The 24,985-nt window shown below is 43.9% G+C and overlaps 1 protein-coding gene and 1 pseudogene across 1 annotated transcript; one reads left to right on the top strand and one right to left on the bottom strand.

Moving 5' to 3' along the window:
• LOC102824315 (guanine nucleotide-binding protein-like 3-like protein-like) lies at nt 1-24,985 on the top strand. The gene is made up of 15 exons (XM_006875265.1): nt 1-31; nt 1,298-1,332; nt 3,147-3,254; nt 3,895-4,011; nt 4,642-4,725; nt 4,890-5,025; nt 6,216-6,319; nt 7,783-7,927; nt 9,982-10,069; nt 10,623-10,797; nt 10,879-11,021; nt 11,323-11,459; nt 12,917-13,044; nt 23,321-23,543; nt 24,903-24,985. The coding sequence occupies exons 1-15, from the start codon at nt 1-3 to the stop codon at nt 24,983-24,985; spliced, it is 1,737 nt and encodes a 578-aa protein (XP_006875327.1).
• On the bottom strand, nt 19,590-19,933 carry LOC102817362 (annotated as a pseudogene).

A 24,985-nucleotide genomic window follows, 5' to 3' on the forward strand; every position in this document is an offset into this window, starting at 1 on the left:
ATGTTAAACAAGGGATCAGAGAAGACATGGGGTAAGATACATGCCAAGACACATGGAGACTTTTCAGGAACCAGGAAGCAAAAGCTGAAGAGCCAACACAGAGAGCCTTCCTCTTGATCGGCTGCTCTGAATTTAGACCTGTGGCCTCCTAAACTGAGACTATATAAACTTCTGGTTTTTCAAGCCATCCTCTTGTGGTATTCCTGTTACAGCAGCACTGGATAGCTAAGACATTCAAATGTTAAGTTTTTTTTGCCTCATGAGAGGTTCCTTTGCTATTATCTTCTAGAGTCTCCTTAAGAATTCACAGTAATTTTTTTTTTTTTACTGAATTAACGGTTTCAGTGGGAGCCCCCTGAAATGATCATGGAAGTCTGTTCTTGGATCTATCTCTTCCTGTAGGAACTACTTTGTTTTTGTTGTTGTTATGTGCCGTGGAGTTGGTTCCGACTCATAGCGACCCTGTACAGGGTTTCCGAGGCTGTAAATCTTTACGGGAGCAGAAAGCCTCATCTTTCTCCCACAGAACAGCTGGTAGTTTCGAACTGCTGACCCTGAGGTTCGCAGTCCAATTCGTAACCACTACACTACCAGAGCCCCTGCATAGGGTTTCCAAGGAGCAGCTGGTAGATTTGAACTGCTGACCTTGTGGCTGATCCACAGTGCCACACCAGAAGTCACACCCCTTGTAGGTAGTGAGAATTAAGGGAAGCAATTCTTTCCCAGGAGGCCAACTTTGAAGGGGATTATAGACAGCAGTTCTAGAGTTCTTAGAGGCAAAAATTGGGGAAGTTGCAGTCCTCTCCTTGTAGCTAAGGAAAGTAGTCGTTTAGCTGAATAGAACAGATCCTTTTGGAGGCAGAAGCATGATGGCAGGGTCAGCAGGAAGGGGTAGTTCTTGTCCTACATGCTAAGGTCATCTTAACTCTGCTTAGCCAGATCGGACTCCTTAGATCATCCTGCTGCCACCTTCCCTACCTCAGGCTGGTAGCGAAATTGTTGAGCTGCCCAAGCAGGAAGTTGGAAGGGAGAGAGCAAAGTCCTAAGTCCACATTCAGGTACCTCCCTATACAGATTTCCCTTAAGAATTGTTTGAGTTTACTTTGAAATAATGCTCTAGACATTTTTTCCAATACTTTCCCTAACACTGTTGTTGCCACCTGCAACTCGTGACTTGTTCTGGACTTAGACATGGGGTTTGAGGCCTCTTTAGGTTTCCAGTGTGACCTGTCAAGTGTGACTAATGTGTCAGCAGCTGGGTAGGTGGATGATGGCTTATTATTTTCCTTTTTTGCAGAAAAGAAAAAGCCAGTTTCCAAAGGTGGCAAGAGGGTAAGTTGGCTTCAGGTAAGGTGTGTCCATTATTGGAGGTAAAGCCAGAAACAGATTGCCTAACCTGGAAGAGGCCCACAAAAAAAAGTAGATATCAGGTGAATGGACAGAGCACTGCATTGGAATCAGGATCTGATTTTCTTTGTGGTCTGGGTGGCTTACAGCAGCATTTATTATTTATTTCCTACCATGGGCCATGGAATCATAGTGTGGCACTGTGGGCTGAGCACTGGACCGCAAGGTCATTTGAACCAGAAGGTCACCAGTTCATACTCACCTGCTGCTCCTTGGAAACTCTATACAGGGTTGCTATGAGTTGGAACCTACTCGACAGCACTTACCACCACCACCACCACCATGGTCCATGGAGTCCTAGTGTGGTGCTGTGGGATAAGCACTGGACTGCAAGGTCATTTGAACCACAAGATTGGCGGTTCAATCTCACCAGCCACTCCTTGGAAACCCTATACAGAATCACTGTGAGTCAGAACCGACAAAACTACTTTACAACAACAACAACCTTGAGCCCATGTGCTGCTTTGTGCTTGTTTTACTTTGGTAGGAATTATTATCATCCCTATATTTTAGACTAGATTTCCTGAATGGCTCAAAGTGTTAAGCACTTGACTGCTTATAGTTGTAAATTCTAACCTACCCAGAGGTGCCTGGGAAGAGACAAGCCTGGTGATTTGTCTCTGAAAACAAATGGAAACCTTGGAAAGCCTATGGAGTACAGTTCTACTTGGCCTACATGAGGTCGCCAAGAGATGGAATCCACTCAATGACAGCTAACAACAACATATTTTAGATGAAGAAATATCTAAATTTTTAGAGGAAAAAAATTACTAGGTTCCAGTTAACACAGCTGGGACTTGAGTCTGTATGATCCCCAAGTGCCTGTTTTTCATAGAAAGGTCTCACTACTGTCAAGTTGATTCTGACATAGTGACCCTGTAGGGCAGACTAGAACTGTTCCTTCCATAGGCTTCCTGAAGCTGTGTATCTTTATGGGAGCAAAAAGCCTCAGCTCTTCTGCAAAGTGACTGATAAATTTGATAAATTTGAACTGCTGACCTTTTGGTTTGCAGCCCACTGTTCCACCCGGGCTCTTTTCATGGAAAGGAGGGAGGCCAAAACATGATTTTTGGTTCCAACTCTTGGGTTTCCTGGTCCTGCTAAGAAAGGTATGGGTGAATAAGTCTTGGACTAGAGCAGTGGTTCTCAAACTTTAGCCCTCTAGAATTGCCTGAGTTTTAAGCTCCACCCTTGAATTTCTGATTCAGGAGATCTGTTTTGGTATCTGAGAATTTATATTTCCAACAAGTTTCCAGGTGATGCACATTGGTGGTCTAAGGACTACACTTTGAGAACAACTTGTCTAGAAAGTGTTCCCCTTGGCCTTCACTTGGGAAACTTTCCCCACTTTCTCCCTCCCCTCCCCACCTTACTCTTCTGAAGTTCTTCAGTTAGTTCCTGTCTGGCTAGGAGAAAGGGGGTCTCTACAGGGGTAGAATACTCAATAAGCAAGGTAAACGTGGGGTTACTTGCACTTACTGATTAATCTGTAGTGAATGTTACATGTGAAACTGTTGACTATAAATTAGTAAAGTAAGCTTGTGCTTACCTTGCTTATTGGGCCTGGGTCTTTTCCAAATCAGATGGACAGATCACAGGAAACAGCCCTTCTTTTTGCCTATCCTTTCCTTTATTTTTTTTTACCCACAGCCATACTTCTTTGAGTGGCTTTACCTTCCAAGGGTTTCCATGGATTCATATAGCTCTACTCAAATTTTTTTCTCTTATGTGTTGATCAGCCTACAAAGAATATTAGGAAGAAAACAGCCTGCAAAGTTTCCTCTGCTTCCCAGCTTGTTAACTACAGTGGTCATGCCAACCGGGAGGGAGAATTAAAGCAGAAGAGGGTAAGCCCTTTACTTTAAGGGAGAAGGAGAACCTGGCTTGAATGCTAGGCCCTCAGAAGGAAAAGGGAAAAAAGGGCAGGGTGGTTGGGTTGTTGGGGTTGGTTGTGAAAGGGAGAAGAGAGGGAAGTTGCCTTGATACTTGAGTTAGTGTCTATATGTTCACCTACTCCTTACTTCCAAGTCCATTGCTGTCTGGCTTAGGCTCCCACTGCTCCCCTGATACTGCTCTTGCCAGTATGACCAGGGTGTTTGTTCCCTGACATTACACCCATGGATAGTTTTTTCTCTCATTTTACCCAAATTTTCACAGTCTCTCTTGCTGCTCTTTCCTCTCCCTGATCCTTAAATGGTAAGAGGATCTCTTGCTCTTGTCCTCTTCCCCCGCACTGGTCTTAAGTGATTTCATCTGCCTGTAATGCATTCTCTTACAGGTTCATACACACCTTTTTATTTTTCTCTGCCACTCTTATTTCATCTCTTTTGTTTTTGTCTTTCTCTCAAACACTCTTTTAGCCCTGCTGTCATATCTTCTCTCATCGCCTCTTCCCTCATTCCTCCATCCTCTGCCATGTCACACTTTTTTCATCTCTGATCACCCTTTCCCTGTTACTCTTAGACGCAGTATATGTTCACTTGTTAGGTGGAGCAGATGAGAGAGAAGCAGCAGGCTGCCCGGGAGCAAGAGAAACACAGACGCAGGACCATAGAGAGCTACTGTCAGGATGTCATGAGACGCCAGGAAGCATTTGAGCGCAAGGTATGAAAGAAACCTGTATTTCCCCAGAACAACTCTTGCCATTGCTCTGTGACAATAAAAAAGAGAATGTGAGGTTGTTGGAGGGGAAGTGGGAATCAGTGCAGAGAGAATGGGAGACAGTGTTGGGGACACAGAGCAAGGGAGATGAGAGAAGGATAGAGTTGGAGGGGTTGCAGAGGAGATGGAGTGAAGGTATGAGGGGAGAATTGAGAGACTAATAAAGTAGCATGGGTGAGGGACATGCCATTTTCCATCTAGGGCTTCTTCTTAGCTCTTTGTTATATATTCTTACCTCACAAACAGAATAATCACTTTCTAAATCATACTTCCTTTTCTGATATGTAGTATACATTTTTCCTTCGCTTTCTGACTCATGTCCCCTGTAGATTGTTTTTCTCCCTTACCCACCCATGCATAAATACAGGCTTTTGGCTGTTGTTCTCAGCTCAAGCACACACATACACTTAGGCACACACTCTTCATTTTTCCAGTTCCCAGCTTCGTTGGCTTGTCAAAACTACTTTTGGATTGGGTGAGACTCAACATGGCTTCCCATGTTTCTCATGGTTTCCAAAGCCATGGTTCGTTCTCTTTTGTCCCTCTGGACCACTTGCTTTTTTTTTCCTTTAGGAGGAAGTTTTACAGGAATTAAATATGTTTCCTCAGCTGGATGATGAAGCCACAAGGAAGGCTTATTATAAGGAGTTCCGTAAGGTATGGAGACCCATTTCTTAGCATCTTTTAGAGAGGGCACAAATCCAATTCTGTCTTCTCTAGTTTTGGTTTTCCTGACTGAGATGGGGCCCTTTTCTTTCATGGGCTTGCGTGACTGCTCCCCAGATCTCTGCCTCCTAGCTCCTCTGTTCTCTGTCTTGCAGGTGGTGGAGTACTCTGATGTGATTCTGGAAGTCTTGGATGCCAGAGATCCTTTGGGCTGTCGCTGCTTCCAAATGGAGGAGGCTGTCTTACAGGCAGATGGCAATAAGAAGCTGGTCTTGGTCTTAAACAAAATTGGTTAGTTTGGGGAAGATTGCATAAGACAGGGAAGGGTCCAAACTTTCTTGAAAGAATAGGTTGGGACCAGGCATCAAGACCTAACAATGTAGTGGTATTCATACCAGTTATGCAGGTAGGATTCAAAGTCAGGAATTTGAGGTGAAGTCACTTGTCTGAAAACACACACATACAATAATAGAAGTTTGGTGTGGAGCCCAAGCTTGTCTGCCTTTAAGTCCCTTGTTCCTGCCAATTTGAGCCTTATCTATGACTGGACACGCCTTGAAGTGCTTATCCCCAAAGCTAGAGCTCAAAGACTGGCAGTTGGGAGCAGGCGTGGAGATGGAGGCAGCAATAGGTATAACTAACCTTGCAGCTTACAAGGCAGAAAGACAGGAGATCACATGGGTTAAAGATTTCCTTAGGTCTGGGTTCCATCCCAGCTGTGCCATCTATCTTTTCTAGCATCTTAAGCAAAACATATCACCTCTGAGAGCTTTAGTTTCTATAGCTATAAAATAGGTAGTCCCAACCTCATAGGATATTTTTGATAAATAATGGTAAAGTATTTGATATGTGGTCAGTATTCCATAAGTGGTAACTATTATTGTCAGACATGTTATCAGGAGGGATCAGTCCCTGGAGAGTAATATCATGCTTGATAGAGTGGAAGATCAGTGAAAAAGAGGAAGACTTCCAAGGAGATGGATTGGCACAGTGGCAGCAACATTGGACACAAACATAGCAATGGTTGTGAAGATGTGGGGAACTGGACAGTGTTTTGTTCTGTTGTACATAGGATTGCTATGAGTCTGAACCAACTTGATGGCACTTACCAACAGCATTGTTGTTAGAGTTGTTCTTGACATTTGGCCCAGCCGAGAATGATAGGATTGGAAAAGGGGATATCTGGGAGTCCTTTGGCATCCTGAGCACACTGGCTTGGAAGGAGGGCATTTGAGACCAAACAGCTAGTTTACCCATTCTCCCAATAGGACTAACGGCCCACTTTAAGTGGGAGGACCAGCTATCCCATAGATCAAATTGTCCTTTCTAACTCCAGCCTGGAGACCAGAGAAGGACTGAAAGGGCCAGCAGAAATACCTATTGGTAGGATATATACCTAACCTTGGTTGTGGATTAAGCATCTTTGGAGTGAGCTATTAAGATGATGTCCTTATCAGTCCCATCTGTTCTTATTTTTCCAGACCTGGTACCCAAGGAAGTTGTCGCAAAGTGGCTGGATTACCTTCGGAATGAACTGCCAACTGTAGCGTTCAAGGCCAGTACCCAGCATCAGATAAAAAACCTGGTAAGCCTGAGGTACAGGGCCATCCAGACTGTTTCAGGGTAGCCTGGGGCCAGGATTGGGTAGTTGAAAAAGTGGCGTGGAGGCTATGCCATGTCTGACCCCCTCTGACTTTACAAGGTGGAAGGAGTATCAAACTCAAAATCAGCCCAAGGTTAATTCCTATGAGGTGGAGGCCAGATATGTCTCCACCCTTTAACTTTCTTTACTCTGTCCTGACACCAGCCATCCCTTCCATGACATACTCTACTTCTCTGCTGGCTTTGATAACCCCTTGAAGTGACCACACAGAACTCACAGACAACAGTCATGATTGTGGGGTTTACTAGAAACGTGAACAGGGTACAATTCAGGATCAGATACAACTCAGGCTATAGCAGATCCCTGGTCAGGAATGCCTCTTCTCAACTGTACTGCAGTCACTGCTCCCTCTTGTCCTTGGCCTCTCAGCCACATGGCTCCTTGGCACTTAACAACAACAACAAAAGTATATTCATCAAAAATATTGTCTTGGAGGTGTTATAAATATTGTTCTGTCACCTTTTTATTTTATTTTTTCCTCAAAGATTGACCTTTTTGGTACTGCATAACATTCGTTTCCAGTATTTCATTATTATAACCAGAGCTTCAACAGAAACACTTGCACATTTCTCACTGTTAACATTTATTTAGATACAAACTGTGCTCCATAATGGCTGTGCCAATTTATTCCCCCAGAAAAATAGATGAATATTTGAGATGGGCTATTTCCTTAAATACTTGTTATAATTTTTGTCAACGTGGGTGAAATGTCATACCTCATTTATAGAAGTTTGGCTTCTCTGATAGCAAAAATGTTGTATGTATCCTTTTCTAACAGTTGTTTTTCATTTGCATTCAATTTTAAGGATATACATTTTTTAACCTGTTTTTTATTGATTAATATTTAGAATAATACCAATTTTGCCATGTTAGAAACAAGTAAGGGAAGAAGAGGAAAAAGTGCATTCTGGTCAAGGAAGTGGCATCAGGAGTAAAGACAGGCAGGCTGAAATGGCCTTGTTCTGTGTGAGGACTTAGGGAAGGTAGGCTGTGGGCTACCATCCCATCATAGGTAGGGAAGGTGAGCATCCCACTTTGTAGATGAGGACATTGAGGCCCAGAGCAGGGAAACAGAATTTGCTTTGACAGGCAGAACTAGAACTCACATTTGGCCTGCCTAGATGCCAGGGCTCCGTCTTGCCCCTGTTGAGGGAGGCAAGAAACATCAAAGCAGAGGCAAAGATATAAAAGACTAGAGACGTGACAGAACAGGCTTTAAAGGTCTCCAAAGGGGGACAGGAAAATGACAATTATTTAGGACCTGTATTGAGAAGCTTTCCATTTTAGGCTGAGGAACAAATTCCTGAGTACAGTGGGGTCTTTGAAATCTGGACTCAGATCTCATATCCCACTGTTACCTCTTCTGTAATACTCACATTTTCCAGAACCGCTGCAGTGTGCCAGTAGAGCAGGCCTCTGAGTCATTGCTGAAAAGCAAATCCTGTTTTGGAGCTGAAAACCTCATGAGGATTCTGGGGAACTATTGTCGCCTTGGTGAAGTGCGCACCCACATCCGTGTGGGGGTTGTGGGTAAGGCCTGGGGGTGATCATGGTGTCTGGGCTCCTTCCTCACACAGGGAATTCATTGGGAAAAAGGATTCCAGAAACTTTGTATTGTTTTTTTGGGGAAGACAGGAGTGGCTGATTTGTCATTTGGATTGGTAGAAATGGGAAGAAAGTATTGAATGAACCAAATGCATGGTGCCAAGTTTGAAGCTTGTCACCATTTCATTCTACCAGAGCTGTGGGAGGGAGGGATAGATATCTCCCTTTTAGAGATGAGAACACTGAGACCCAGAGAAGGAAAAAGTGATTTGTGGCACCCAGCCCTGTGTGACACAAAGCAGAACTGAAACTCAAGCCTGGGCCTGTCTGGAACCCAGGACAGTGGAAACTGGGGTAGGAAATTGAGAGTGGCAGAGGCAGGTCATCAGGGAAAGATGTGAAGCCAAAAAAGATGAGGGAGAGGTAGATATTGAGAAAAAAAACTATAGCTACACCAGAAAAAGAACTAGGAAGCCAGATGGTAGGGTTGTTGGGGAGTGGGACAGGGGGAACAAATTTAAATGACAGTGGTATGCAGAGAGAGGAAGATATGATCAGAAAAAAACCTGAAAAGGATATGTGCACAGAGGCATACTGAGAGATATAGGAGGGACATAGAGGCAGACATACATACCCTAAGATCCAGAGAGAGACTCACCCACAGGGACCGAGAGATACACATAAGAAAACAGCAGCAAAGATGTAGGCACAGAGTAATGAAGACACATATGTTGTTGTTGTTAAGTACCGTGGAGTCGGTTCTGACTCATAGTGACCCTGCACAGGGTTTCCGAGCCTGTAAATCTTTATGGGAGCAGAAAGCCTCATCTTTCTCCCACGGAACGGCTGGTAGGTTCAAACTGCTGACTTTGAGGTTAGCAGCCCAATTCGTAACCACTACACATATACTGATCCATAAACACTCATATACAGGTATACATATACAGAGACAGAAGAGGCATATCAGTAGAAATACATAGATCCAGAGATACACTGGGTGCAAACCAAGCCCTTCCCACACAACACCTATCCAAACTGCTTCTCCAAAGCAAACAGACTGGGCACAGTGGGACATGTGCTTAAGATACACTATAAACTTCAGACCATCACATACCCAGAATCAGCTGAAGCAAATGCACAGATATGCAATTATAAAGAAACAGATGTATATAGGGAGTCAGGGAGAGAGAAAAAAAAGAGATGCAGTGAAACACATCTAGAGCAACAACAGCCCACAAAGAAGGAAAACGGTACAGAAAGAGACTAAGGAGTCGAGATCAAGAGAGAAAATGGGTGGGGTGGGGGACTCACAGAGAGAAAGGACAATAGTCAGAATGAGATACAATGATGTAAAGCAGCAGGAAAAAAAGTGTTTAAATACAATTATACAGACACAGAGTCAGAAACAGACTTGAGTGGGAGAGAAAGACAAAGGGAAAAAAAGTAGTGATAGTTACAATGAAAATAACTAAGAAGCAGAGATGCACAGATACTTCCATACATAGTGGGTACACACATGTCAGTTCTGGTGCACATGAGAATGAGAGATTCAGTTCTAGTACACATGAGAATGAGAGATTCAGACTTACACAGACCCACAGATGCTTAGACAAGCAGAAAAACATCACAAGCAGAGAGTTTCACAGACCAGCATCTAGAGGTATGAGTCATCCCCTCTCCTCACCAGCAAGTTGTACACCAGTATAGACTGTTGACCAGATATTTTTTGATGTCTGCTCTCTATTGGACCATATTACAGAGACTTTGTTTCTGAGAACCTTTCTTAGGCTGACCGTGGATATTGGGTTAGGTGTCACATCTAGAGAGAGGGATGTATTTACTCAACATGCTCACAAATGGAGGCAAGGTATAGAGAGGCCATCTAGGAGCTTGATTGACCTGGGGTGAGAAGGCAGGAGGCCAGATTCTGTTACTGACTCCCTAGTGACCTGGTCACATGCCCTGCCTCCCTCACACAGGCTGGCCCGAATGAACCTAAGGGCCTTTCCTGTTCTAAGCTACCTGCTGTTACTTTGTAGGCCTTCCCAATGTCGGGAAGAGCAGCCTGATCAATAGCCTGAAGCGCAGCCGTGCCTGCAGTGTGGGAGCTGTTCCTGGAGTTACCAAGTAAATACCTGCCTGCTTTCCCTCTCCACAGCTTCTTGACCTTACTATTCCCCCTGACTCCCATAACGTCAGCCCCTATTCCTTTCCTCAGTTTGGATTTGCCTCTGATCTACTCCTGGGCATGGCATGGGGACTCGGTAACAGCCCTCATTTACCTGGTACAGCCTAGGTGTGGGCCATACACCCAACTAGTTTCTTCCCTCATTAACTCTTTGAAGGCTCCTGACAACTGCGATATTGGGCTACTAATAAATTGTTCCATTTATTAAATAAAGCAACTAAGGTTTGAAGGGTCCAAAGATTGTCCAGGGTTCTGCAGCTCAGTCCTCAGTGTGGCTAGATTAGAATCAGTCTTGGGTCTGTAGGACTTCAGAGTCTCCAGTCTGATACATCTCCCACTTCATCTGTATGACATCCTCACCTCACTGTTTTTTCATATTCCCTGCCTCCCCTCACTTAGGCCCAACCTGAGACTGGGGCCTACAGGATATTGGACACACGTGGGCTCATGAATGTACTGCTTTCCTCTCTTGTTGCCTCTCTCTCATCCCAGGTTCATGCAGGAGGTCTACTTGGACAAGTTCATTAGGTTGCTGGATGCCCCAGGCATTGTCCCAGGACCCAAATCAGAAGTGGGCACCATCTTACGCAACTGCATCCATGTGCAGAAGCTATCAGACCCTGTGACCCCAGTGGAGACCATCTTGCACCGCTGTAATCTGGAGGAGGTATGTAGGCCTCTTGCTAGTTCCCTTCCCTACTCCAAGGGCCCTTTCATCCTCATAACACTCCTTTTCCTCCCTTAACAGATTTCCAACTATTACGGCGTCTCTGGGTTCCAGACCACTGAACACTTTTTGACTGCAATAGCCCACCGTTTTGGAAAAAAAAAGAAGGGAGGCCTATACAGTCAGGAACAGGCAGCCAAAGCTGTCCTGGCTGACTGGGTGAGGTAAGAAGGGGGCTTAGTGTATGGGTGAGGCCTGCTGGATATCAGGCACCACAAATTAGCTCATGAGTATTCATTGCAGTCAGTAGGATAGCCTGGCCTTCTAGGTCCCAGGGCAAGGGAAGGCCAAAGCCACCCCAGGTCATGCTCTGACTGGGTATTTGTGCCCATTGATGATCTAGCAACTCAACCCATTGTGTGGCTTTCCTCTCTCTTTCTGGCTTGGGAACTCATTTTCTTTCTCAGTGTTCATTTGTTCTCTTAATGACATCCCCACGAATTTTCCCCCTACCTCTCAATACAGTGGAAAGATCAGCTTCTATACACTACCACCACCCACCCACACTTTACCTACTCATCTCAGTGCTGAGATTGTTAAGAAGATGACGGAGGTCTTTGACATTGAGGACACCGAAAAGGCCAACGAAGACACGATGGAATGTAAGCAGGAATGGGTGGACTGACCTACCTAGAACTCTGTTGCCTGAGTGGTATTTCACAGACCTGACAATAGTGTTCCCCACTTCCCTGGCCTCACTCAGGCATTGGGCTTGGGCAGTTTGTTTACCCAACTCTTGTTCTCTTGAAAAGGGGAATATTTCTAATCTGGATCATGGGGTGGGGGGTGGGGGTTGGTTGTGAGCTTTGGTAGACATGAAAAAATCAGCAGGGTACCTGGTACACAGTGAGGTGCTTGGAATCTGGAATGGACTAAGACACTTGCCTCAAAAAACCTTTCTCTAATGCTTACTTAGGCTTTTCCACAGCTCTTTTATATCCATTCTTGGATTTTCACTCTCATCCCCATTGTTCAGAGGTGTGACTTCCAGAAACAGATATTTTTGCCAGATACTATCCTTTGTAGGAGCTCTGGTAGGGTAGTGGTTAAGGTCAGCAGTTCGAAACTACCAGCAGTTCTGCAGGAGAAAGATGAGGCTTTCTGCTCCCATAAAAACTTACAGCCTTGGAAACTATGCAGGGTCGCGATAAGTCAGAACCAACTCATGGCACAGCGCCACCACCATCTTTTGTTGCCCCAGCCTGTGGTTCAGTCTCTACCCTAGTAAAAGTGCCCAGTACTATGCTGTCTGGATATTCTTGGGGTAGTTGAAAAAGCCAATGGTTTCCTTCTGTCGGACTTACTGAGAATGAGAGATCTTGCCTACTTCATATGTATTCCCCATGTGACTTTAAGCAAGCCAGTCTCCTTTCTGAATTTTAGTTTCTATCAAATGAACCTTTGGAAGGTATTAGAAATCAATATTCTTATGATGATGTTTGACCCTTGACTGAGTGTGAGGATAAGAGGGACTCCATCATGGAGAATGCACTTTGTCAAAAGATTGAGGTCTGAGAAATTGGGGAGAGCTTAGTGGTGAGGGTTTCTTGGAGGAGCTAGCATTAATGCTGGTTCTTGAAGAGTAGGAATTAGAAGGCCCAAGGAAGGGGATAGTGGACAGAGTTGAAGAAGCAGGCATGAAGATAGTGTGGACATAGGGCAAGAGCACATCTGTGGGTTGCTGTAGAGCACAGCTCCTGGCAAGGGGCCAGATGGAAAGGCCTGTTCCTTGGGAGAGAATCCGACTGGCTGCCATTGAGAGAGCACCATGGTAGTCCAGTACTCTACAGGAATCTTTGCTGTGACTGTCAAGCAGCCCTATGTGATAGGGCTTGTGGCAGACGGCAGTTCCCAGCAGGCAAATAGAATGTGAACCCTGGTTTACCTTGTGCAAAACCCATACTTGTAATCCTTTCTGTCACGCACCTCCATAAGAACAAAAAACCCTCCTTCCCTAGTCCTCTGGGCAGTGTCTACATGTCCATTCCATTGTGGCCTGACCAGGTGACTGGCAGCAGTGGGAGCCTGGGCCCTGACAGTGGTGTTGGTTGTGTTAAAGGCTTGGCCACTGGAGAATCTGATGAGCTGTTGGGTGACATGGACCCGCTCGAGATGGAGATCAAGTGGCTCCATTCTCCGACGAGGAAAATAGCAGATGCTGTTGAAAATAAAACCACCATGTATAAGGTACCTGTTCCAGATCTTCATGGCAGCCCTCTTTTCTACCCAGGGCTGTGGGATGTGATAATCCCTTCTGCCTGGCTCTCATAAGTTCTGTCTATGATACTGGTGAGATGTGGGTTTTTGTTTCCTGGGATTTCTTTGGAGCATTCATTGTTAAGCAATGGCAAGTCTAAGAAAGAGGCATTATATGTTAAGGCACCTTTCCCAACCCTGATTCCAGCTCAGGAACCAGGTATTACCTACCTTCTAGTCACACAGTTGTGTAAGTTGCTAACCTGGGCATCCCTGACTCTTCTTCCCACTAACTACTATCTAGGATCCTATATATGGTCCATAACTGAGTCACATCCCTCCTAAATTTTTTGAGAAGTTACCAGCTTTTTCTATCCCTCCCATTCCCATAACCCTAGTATAAGCTGCCAGTCATCCTTGGACATATGCCCCATGGTTTTTAATGGCCTTATCTGGTGCTGTAGGATCAGCACTGAACTATGAACCACAAGGTTGGCGGGCAGTTCAAACTCATTAGCTGCGTCTTAGAAACCCTAATTAGGGTCGCTACGAGTTGGAACCGACTTTATGACACTTAACAACAACAGTCTGACCACATCATCTGCCCTGTTTAAACTCATTTCATACCTCCCTAATACTTACAGTCTAGGGTTTCCTGGTGTAGCGCTGTGGGCTAATGCGTCAGACTGCAAAGTCATTTAAACTGCAAGGGCGGTGGTTCAAGTTCACCAGCTGCTCCTTGGAAACCCTATCCAGGGTCGCTGTGAGTCAGAACCAACTCGACAGCACTTAACAACAACCCATCACCACTACCCATTTCCAATAGTTTTACATCACCTCAAACAGAAACTCAGCACCCTTTCAGCAATGTTTCCCATTCTATGCATTTGGCTAATCTAAGTATTTCATATAAGGGACATCTGTCTTAGAATATTTACCTTTTTCTATCTGATTTACTTCACTAACAATGTTTTCAAAGTTCATCCATATTGTTACATGTAATATAACTTCATTTCTATTTATAGTCTTATTTAATTTTTAAGTATTTTTTCCCTAGACATGTATATGGCATATAGAGTCCTGGTATGGTGCCACAGGATAAGCACTTGACCACTAGGTCAGTTTGAACTGCAAGGTTGGCAGTTCAAACTCATCAGCTGCTCCTTGAAAACCCTGTACATGGTTGTTATGAGTTGGAACAACAACAAAGGGCATATGGACTCCTGGTGTGGTGCTGTAGGATCAGCACTGGACTGGAAACCACAAGGTTGACAGTTCAAACCTACCAGCTGCTCCTTGGAAACCCTATACAGGTTTGCTGTGAGTAGGAACCGACTCGACGGCACTTAACAAAAAGATTATATAAAAGGAGTCCTAGTGTGGTGCTATAGAATAAGCACTGGACTGCTAACCATAAGGTTGGTGGTTCATACCCACTAGCCACTCCTTGAAAACCCTATGTTGTTGCTGTTACGTGCCGTTGAGTTGATCCTGACTCATAGTATAAGGTTATCCTTTCGGGGTTATTTTGTATTCATATGCACACAATGTCTTAATTATCTGATGGTGGTATAATAGGAATTCCACACGTGGATGGCTCTAACTAACAGATTTATTTTCTCACTGTGAGGAGGCTACAAGTCCAAATTCAGGGTCTCAGTTCTAGGAGAAGGCTTTCTCTTTGTAGGAACTGGGGAAGGTCCTTGTGTGTCCATGTTATTTCCTGGTTCCATGAAGATCTATCTTCCTCCATTTCTGCTTCCTTGTTGTTGTTAAGTGCCATCAAGTCCTTTCTGACTCAGTGACCTTGTGGTTCAAACCGACCTTGTGGTCCAGTGCTTTATCTCACAGTTCTATACCAGGCCTCCATAGTGACACTATAGGATTTCTAAGGAGCGGCTGGTAGGTTTGAACCATCAACCTTGTAGTTCAAAGTGACCTTGTGGTCTACTGCATTATCCTGTAGTGCCACACCAGAACTCATCTCTGCTTCCTTAAGCAGCTCTTTTTATATTTTGAAAGGGATTAACTCAAGACACACCTTGTCTTGTCTCATTAACATAATAAGACAACCCATTCCCAAGTGTGACTGTGGTGGGTAGTGGTGGAGTTATTTGAACTCATAGTGACCCTGCATAGAGTTTTTGAGGCTGTAAATCTTTATGGGAGCAGAAAACCTCGTCTTTCTCCCGTGGAATGGCTGGTACTTTTGAACTGCTTACCTTGAGATTAGCAGCCTGACTTGTAATCACTCTGCTACCAGGGCTCCCTTAATGAGACTATAACTTTAGGCATACTGTTGTTAAGTACCACTGAGTTGGTTCTGACTTAGCCACTGTGTATAGTGTTTCCAAGGAGCGACTGGTGGGTTGGAACCACCAACCTTGTGGTTAGAGGTTAAAAGTTACAACACATATTTTTGGGGACACAATTCAGTCCATAACACACAAATACTTTTAAAATGGTGTACTATTCACATTGTTTCTGCACCTTGTCTATTTCACATGAGAGTCTATATGGACATTGTTCCATAGGATTACTTAAATAGCTGCCTCTTTATTTTTTGCATGACTGCTTAATATGTAGGAACATGATGGCTCTGTAGGATAAGCACTGGACTGTGAACCAGAAGGTCGGCAGTTCAAGCTCACTAGCCGCTCCATGGGTGACTGATGAGGCTTTCTGCTCCTGCAAAGATTTACAGCCTCCAAAACCCTATACAACACGATCATTTTGTAGTATATTAGAAAGATGACTCTGGTGGTTGGGATAAAAGTCCATGAGAAAGGATGAGGCCTGAATTAGAGCAGTGACAGGAGTAATTATTCATGTCTTCACAGTTTCAGAGGCTCCCCTGTTGCTTACATAAATATCAATCTGAAGTTGTGAATTCAAGGCTTTCTTCCCCCCTCCCCCACCCCCCAACAAATAATATTTCTCACTGAGCTCACAGTTTTCCAGAACATGTTGAGAGGGGGTACATGAATAATTTCTTTTTATAAAAAGTTATCCCAATTTTTACTTTTCCAACGTGTTATGCCCCTCCAAAGTCCTTGATATCAGTCACCACTCCTTGCTTCCTTCAAGTCCCAGTATGTTCTGCAACATACTGCAGTGTCTCATAAAACTCACAGTTGTCAAAAGAAATGGCTCATGCAATTGTGGAGGCTGGCAAACCCCAAATCCTTAGTTCAGAGATCAGTCTGGAGGAATCTCATCATGTAGTCTCAAGAACTGAGGAATCCAAATTGGCAGGTCAGACAACAGGCTACAGGAGATAGAGAATCGGGTCAGGTGATGGACTGAAAGTCCTATGAACTGGAGGTCAGACTTAATGAGCCAGATGCAAGATCCAGGGCAAGAGAACAAGCTTTTCCAAAGCAGTCTTAACAGACCATGCCCCCAGGGGAATCCAGGGGTTATGACTTGAGTCAAACCCTTTACTAAGGACATTCTTAATACTTAGTTCCACTGTAATTTTTATTCCTTGTTGTTAAGTGCTATCGAGTCAGTTCCGACCCATAGCGACCCTGTACAGGGCTTCTGAGACTGTAAATCTTTATGGGAGCAGAAAGCCTCATCTTTCTCCCATGGAGCAGCTGGTAGTTTCCAACTGCTGACCTTGCGGTTCCGCAGTCCACTACGCTACCAGATCTCCTTAATTTTTATTCCTTAGCCCCACCTTAATCTTTACTACGAAGCAACTTATTTCAAAATGGTTCCATAATCACAGGCATAGAGGCTAGGATTTAATAATGTATCACAAAAAGGAGAAATTTCGCTAGAAGGGCCAAAATAAATACTTAGCTACCTGTCCTGTTGTTGTTAAGTGTCAATCGAGTCAGTTCTGACTTAGAGCGACCCCGTATAGGCTTTCCAAGGAGCGGCTGGTGAGTTTGAACCACCAACCTTGCGATTCAAGTGACCCTTCAAGTGGTCCAGTGCTTTATCTTATAGCGCCATACCAGGACTCCAGCTGCCTTATAGGGGGCTTCAAAGAGTTCATGGCAAGGTGGAATGAGAAGATTTGGCCTATTTCTAACAAACGTTTTGATGCCTCCTTGTACCAGTTTTATCTTCAATAACCTGCAGTGTCCTCCTTCCCCCCTCTGTAGTACATGTTTCAGAATCAGGATACCACTTAGGTATACTATATTGAGAATGTCAGCATTTGCTTGTCAGGTTGCCCTGCTGTGGTGGCTTGTGTGTTGCTGCGATGCTGGAAGCTATGTTATTGGTATTTTAAGTAATAGCAGGGTCACCCATGTTGGACAGGTTTTAGAGCATCCATCTTCCACACTAAAACAAGAAGAACAAGAGGCAGACCACTTCTGAAGAGTTAGCCACTGAAAATCGTATGAACAGCAATGAAATATCGTCTGATAATAATTCCATAAGATGAATCTCTCAGCTTGGAAGGCACTGAAAATATGACTGGGGAAGAGCTATCTCATAGAAGTAGAGTTAACTGTAATGATGTGAATGGAGCAGAGCTTTCGGGACCTTCATTTGCTTATGGGGTACAACTCAAAATGAGAAGAAACAGTTGCAAACATCAGTTAATAATTAGAATGTAAGAAGTATAAATCTAGGAAAATTGGAACTTGTCAAAAATAAAATAGAGGGCATAATTATCGATATCCTAGAGGCATTAGTGAATTGAAATAGATATTGGCCATTTTGAATTGGATAAGGTTTACTAAATGCGGCCCTGCCCACCCCCCTCCCCGGTTGAGTCGGGGGAGCGTCTCGTTGGGCTGGGCCGGCCGGGGTTGTCAGCCGCCTGTCCTGGCCTTTGGGGTTGCTTTGTGTGTGTGCTCGGTGGCGGGCGTGAGCATGTGTGGCTCTCCCTTTTGGTTCGCGACTTGCTGTCTTTCTCAGGGGTTGTCGCATGACCGCGCTCTGGCTGCCCCTTCCCCACTCCCCTCACCCCCCATGCTGCAGACAGCCTGTGTTGAGGGTCGCTTTCTCGTTGGCACGCGTGTGCAGGGGGGCTCTCTCCATGTCGCCCTCCTGTCCGGTGGGCCTGGGTGCCAGCCTTTGCTGCTTGCTGTCTGTCCCCCGCGTTCCCAGGAAGGTGACACTGTGTAGCCTGACTCTCTTTGTATGTGAGCTCAGGGAGGTCAGTGGCATCAATGGCCAGCCCCGTGCTCTCTTCCCGACGGGTGCTGACCGGCAGCCGTCCTTTCGCACGTGCCTGTCCGCCTCCTGGGTGGCCCCGTGAGAAAAACCCGCTGCCCTTGGCCATCTCGGGGATACGGGGGCAGTGGCGGTGGCGGTTGGCAAGCCAGCGTCCTCGGTGTTGTAGGAGCCCGTGCACCGGTGCCTCTGGTCCCAGGACATGTGAACCCCGGCCCCCTTGGTTCCGTTTGCAACCATGCTGCACTCTCGCCGTTGTCCCAGTGTGTCGCTGTGGGTTAATGCGCCATGCTGCAAAGCCTTTTGAACTGCAATGTTGGTGGTTCAAGTTCACCAGCTGCTCCTTGTAAACCCTATACAGGGTTGCTATGAGTCGGAATCAACTGGATGGCACTTAACAACAACAAGGTTTACTATGCTGGGAATGACAAAATGAAGAGGAATCACATTTTTTGTCAAAAATATTTCAAGATCTGTGTTGAAGGACAAACATAACTGTGTTGATAGGAAAACCAGGTAATACCAATGTTATTCAAATTTACATATCACCAATTAAAGCCAATGATGATAAAATTGAAGAATTCTACTAACTTCTATGGGGAGTGCTGTGGATCCATTGGATAAGCACAAGACTGTGAACCACAAGGTTAGTGGTTCAAATACACACTGCTCTACAAGAGAAAGGTGATGCTTTCTGCTCCTGCAAAGACATAAAGCCTCAAAACCCCACACAGGGTCACTATGAAGCGGAATCACGTAGATGGTGTTTAACAGCAACCAGCTCTTTCAGTCTGAAATTGATCAAGCATGCAGTGAAGTTGCATTGATAATTACTGGTGATTGGAATGTGACAGTTGGAAACAGAGGAAGAATTGGTAGTGGGACAATAGGGCTTTGAAGATAGTAATGATGTTGGATATCACTTAATAGAACTTTTACAAGACCAATCATTTTTTCATTGCAAATACTTTTTTTCAATTAAAAATGTTTTCATTTTAATTGTTATAAACATTATATAACAGAATCCTATGTTCTCTTATCAATTTCTACATGTTTGGGAAAACCTAACATCTCAATTGAAACTAAAAAACTGATATAGGGGGCCCACCCCAACATCTTAAGTTAACATGTTTGTCAGGTTTTTCAGTCCATAGGTATTAACCACTAAATATATCACTTGCAAAAAGCCTAGTAATACGTAATAAATAGCTCTGGGTCACATCACACCCTTATTACATCTGTATGTTTCTCTGTAAAATTTAGCACTGAGTTCTTGGGGAAATTAAAGAAAATACCAGGAGGCCTCCAGATACCTACTTAACCTGTATACCAACAAATTACAACAGAACTGACAAGACATTTGACCTTTTTATTATTCAACAAGGCTCCATTATTTTTTATTTCGCTTTCTGACTCTGTGCTTGTGCCTTCAACACTTTCACAACGATTTTCTTGCTCAGTAGGAAAGCATGCTTGATCTGTCACAAACACATTTAGCCCATGGAGCCACCATAGGCCCTGCTGACATGTTTCTTTATCTTGGACAACCTCATAAGAACTTTAGGTCTCACAGCACGGACCCCTCGAAGTCGGCCTGGGCACACACCGCATGCAGAATTTTGGTGCTTAGCAACCTCCTTCGTATAGAGACAATTCTATTACCAGGGCCTTGGGGCAGCCTAGTATTGTTAGAGGCTGTATTGTATTACAGCTTATGATGGTATGTCAAACGCTGGACCATTTTGAATGCCTCTACACAGTGTCTCCGGAAGAGGTGGAAGCAAATACCTTTTTTAAACAATATAAATGGCAGCTATACACATGGATCTCACCAGATGGAACACACAGGAATCAAATTGACTATATCTGTGATGGTGGAAAAATTCAGTATCATAAAATCAAGACCAACTGGAACAGACCACCAGAGCTCATATGCAAGTTCAGGCTGAAGCTGAAGAAAATGAAAACAAGTCAGGAGAGATAAAACTGATGATACAAATTGAAATGTTTCAATAAACTGATGCAGTGTTGGAGGCCCTCATTCGTCTATGCAAAAAAATTTGGAAGACAGCTACCTGGCCAACTGATTGGAAGAGGTCCATATTTGTGCCCATTCCAAAAAAAAGTGACCCATTGGAATGTGTAAATTATCAAACAATATCATTAATTTTGCTGCTGATAATTCAAAATCAGCTGCCATAAATAAATTCAATCCAAATTCAGAACAGGATGTGGAGCAAGGGACATCATTGCTGACATCAGGTGGGTCTTGACTAAGATCAGAAAATACCAGAAAGAATACTTGTGCTTTTAATTATGTAAAAGCATTCGACTGTGTGGATCATAACAAACTGTAGATAACTGCGAGAATGGGAATTCCAGAACACTTCAGTTTGCTCCTGAGGAACCTCTACATAGGCCAAGAGGCAGTTGTTTGAACAAAACAAGGGGATGCTGAATAGTTTAAAATCAGTAAAGGTTGCATGGTTGTCATGGTTGCATCTTTTCACTATACTTATTCAGTCTATATGCTGAGCAGATAATCTGAGAAGTTAGATTATGTGACGAAGAATGTGGCATCAAGATTGGAGGAGAACTCATTAACAACCTGTGATAAGCAGATGATACAACTTTGCTTGTTGGAAGTAAAGGGGATTTGAAATTCTTACTCATAAAGATCAAAGAATATGGCCTTCAGTATGGATTGCACCTCGATGTAAAGACAATGAAAATCCTCACAATTGGACTAATAAATGACATCATGGGAAACGGAGAAAAGATTGACGTTATCCAAGACTTTGTTTTGCTTGAATTTACTATGAACGCTTATGGAAGCCACAGTCAAAAATTCAAACAATTTATTGCATTAGGCAGATCTGTTGCAAAAGAACTCTTTAAAATGTTAAAGAGCAAAGATACCATTTTGAAGAGTTGCCTGACCCAAACCATTGTATTTTCAGTTGCCTCATATGCATGGGAAAGCTAGACACTGAATAAGAAAATCTGTAGGAGAGTCAATGCATTGGAATTGTGGTATTGGCGAAGAGTATTGCAAGTACCAGGAGCTTCAGAAGAACAAACAAATCTGTTTTGGAAGAAGTACAGCCAGAAAGCTCCTTGGAAGCAAGGATAACAACACTGCATCTCATATACTGTGGACATGTTATTTGAAGAGACTAATCCCTGGAAAAGGACACCTTGGTTGGCAAAGTAGAGGTCATCACAAAGGGGAAAGACCTCCAATGAGGTGGACTGACACAGTGCCTGCAACAGTAGGTTCAAGCATGACAAGAATTGTGAGGAATGATGTAGGACTGCGTAGCATTTTGTTCTGTTGTGTGTAGGGTTGCTATGTACCTAACAACCATAATATACTGTGAACGGTGCCACCACTTAACCCCAAAGGTGTACAATGCAGTAGCCTTTTGGAGACCAACTTCATCCTGTAGTGGACTCCTGGTGTGGCACTGTAGGATAATCACTGAACTGAGAACAACAAGGTCAGTGGTTCAAACCCACCATCTGCTCCTCAGAAACCCTGAACAGGGTCACTATAAGTCAGAATCAACTTGATGGCACTTAACAAAAACAATTTAGTAGGTGGCCATACATGTGGGCCCTGGAGCCAAACTGCTTAGGTTCTAGTTAAGTGATTTTAGGCAGACTGCTCGTCTTTTTTGTGGCTTGTTTGTAAATTGGGAGTAACAATAGTCCTTGCTTCAGAAGGTCACAACGTTGTTGCATGGATTAAATGCATTAGTATATATGAGAAGGCTTTAAAAAGTTTGTGCAAGAATGGAATTAAAAGATAATGGAATTTTTCCACTAACTTTTTGAAACCTCCTCATATGTTGTTGTTAAGTGTAATCTAGTAGGTTCCGACCCATAGCAACTCTGTATAGCATTTCTGAGGAGTTGTTGGTGAGTTTGAACTGCCGACCTTAACGGTTCAAACTGACTTTGCAGTCCAGCGCATTAACCCATACCAGGACTCCTAAAATAATGTCATTTGGCTTTCTGTCAGTGTTAGCTTTTAGTGTAGAAGCTCATCGGCCCCTCCTCGGAAACCCTACACAGGGCCACTATGGGTTGGAACTGCCTTGATGTCACTTAACAACAACACCTATATATAGGAGCCCTGGTAGTGTATTGGGTTATGAGTTGGGTTGCTAAATGAAAGGTCAGCAGTTTGAATATACCAGTTGCTCCGTGGGAGAAAAATGAGGTTTTGTGCTCTGGTAAAGATTTGAAACCTCAGGAACTCTATATAGGTTTGCAGTGAGTTGGAACAGACTCAACGGCACATCACCACCACCACCACCACCTGCATATACCTTCCACTCCAGCCAAACAGAAACACTTTTTGGTGCCTACATATACTTTGTACTTTTCCTGTGTTCAGTCAGGAATGCTGTCAGTTCTGCCTGTATCAGAAGTACAGTAACCCACTCCCCATTCTCTCCTACCTCTGGGTCACAAATCCTTGGTCTTTCTAATATACAGTTATCCTCTTAAGCCTGGTTACTTTCTAAAAGTGGAACTGAATTTGACTCATTTTTCTGTTTCCAGCATTGCTCCACAAAGAGCTGGGCACAAAATACCTACTGCTGTTGAGCCGATTCCTACTCATAGCTACACCGTATAGGATTTCTAAGGCTATAAATCTTTACAGGGAACAGAAAACCTCATCTTTCTCTTGAGGAGCAACTGGAGGGTTTGAACTGCTGGCCTTGTGGTTAGCAGTTCTTATCCCACAGAGTCATCAGAGCTCCTTGGACACAAAATAAGTGTCAAAAATGTTTGATAAATTGAATGAGAACATGAAGGATCACTTAAGCAAAGAATTATTGTAATACCAGTTGCTATGGATCAAGAAACTACTTTTTCACTTTATCCGTATAAAAGCAACCCATTTTGACTCCCAGATGAGCAAAGTAAGATTTAGGATGTTAACTAAACTCCTGCTAATCTGTTGGGAGACAGAATTGCAGTTTAATTCTCCCTGGTTCTAGGCATTCTGTTCTTACTCAAGCCTGTTCTTACTCCTCATTCTGTTCTTACTCCTCTGCAGAAGTCTTTGGAGGTACTCTGGCGGGCTAGAACTCACCTTTGTCTTCTCTCTCCCCAGATTGACAATCTCACTGATTATTGTACCAATCCAAATACGCAGCAAGTGGGGTGGGCTAAACACAATGTTGACCACTGTCCCAAGAATAATAATAGCATGCCAGACATTTTCTCAGTTGACCGCCGCCCAGTGCTGCAGAGGATCATGGAAACGGACCCTCTGTACCAGGGCCAAGCTCTGACCTCTGCTCTGAAGAATAAGAAGCAGCAACAGAAACGTTCAGGTGGGTATCAATGTGGTGGGGGCACCTGAATACCTTTTACTCAAAAAAGGGGCTTACCTGGGTTGGTTTACTTGTAGCACCTTTTAATTAGTAGCTAGTTGACATTTGGAAGCTGGAGTCCTAGGGCTTTTGAATGAACATCTCCAGAAGTTCAGCTCTATGCTAAGGTTAGGGGACAGGGTAGATTTAGAGGCTCATCTACTAATATGGTTCGCAGATTAGTGTGTTTCAGAATCACTTAAGAAGTGTTGTAAAACATGGATTTTTGAACCCTATCCCCAGAGTTTCTGATTCAGTAAGTCTGCTGTGTGGGGCCTGGTAATTTTTATTTCTAACAGGTTCTCAGGGGATGCTGATACTACTATTAGGGAAACCACTTTGAGAACCACTGACGTAGTCTTTGTGTTAAATAGCCACCATTTATTTATTGGGTGCTTTATGTGCTAGGAACTTTAGTGTGTGATTTTTACTTAACCATTAGGTAATACAGTTAAATCCAGAAGGTACAAAAGGGTATATACAGTTTTGTGTATCATACTGATAACTAAAAAGGTCTTCCTTTTTAATTTTAATGGTGGTCCTTTGTGGATGCTGTATTCATCCTCTTTGTAACTCATTGCAGAATTCTTACCATCACTTGATAAGTGAGGAAACTGAGGCCCAGAGACATTGACACATATAAGGAGATCCAAAATTCAAACCTAGGGTTGCTAGCACCTATGAGCCCTGTTCTTTGAACTAGGCTGTGTTCTGTAATCAGCATTTACACTTAGCCTAGCTCCACACTGAGTCCTGGGAATTCAGAAATTTGCCTTGAACTCCTAGTCTTGTTGGGCCATAGGCCGGAGACAAAAAATAGATATTGATAACACTGATCAGTGGGAAGACACAGCAAGCACAGTGAGAACCTAACACCACCTGTGGATGGTGATGGAATAGGCATGGCCAGAGAAGACTTTCTGGATGTCTTAGAAGGATAGAAGCTGGTAAGTGTTCAGGCCCAAAGCCCCTAACTACCATGCCACCCCTTTAATGTGTGAGCTTTGTTTTGGGTGTAATGGAGCATTAAGTTCAATACGGGGGTGGGGTGGGGTGGGAGCTGTTTTGAGACTAGGAAAGGATAGAAATACTAAGAATCAAGTGAGTATGGTACCCCAAGTGAGTATGATAGCCAGATTGGGGTGATCACCTCATCTACCTGTGAAGTTGAGCAGTGGCTGTCAGCAGCCCACCAGTTGTTTTGTTTATTTTTTAGGAGCTTGGTGTAGACCAGTATAAAGGTAGACCAACTCTGATAGGCATCTGCCTTCTCTTGGCAAGCCAGCTACCAAGTGACTACTTGTATTTCTCCATCTACAGATAAAATTGCCAGCAAGCTGTCTGATTCCATGATGTCTGCTCTTGACCTCTCTGGCAACACTAATGAAAGTGCTGGTGACTGA

The sequence above is a fragment of the Chrysochloris asiatica genome, unplaced genomic scaffold, assembly GCF_000296735.1.
Source record: "Chrysochloris asiatica unplaced genomic scaffold, ChrAsi1.0 scaffold00315, whole genome shotgun sequence".
Lineage (NCBI taxonomy): Eukaryota > Metazoa > Chordata > Mammalia > Afrosoricida > Chrysochloridae > Chrysochloris > Chrysochloris asiatica.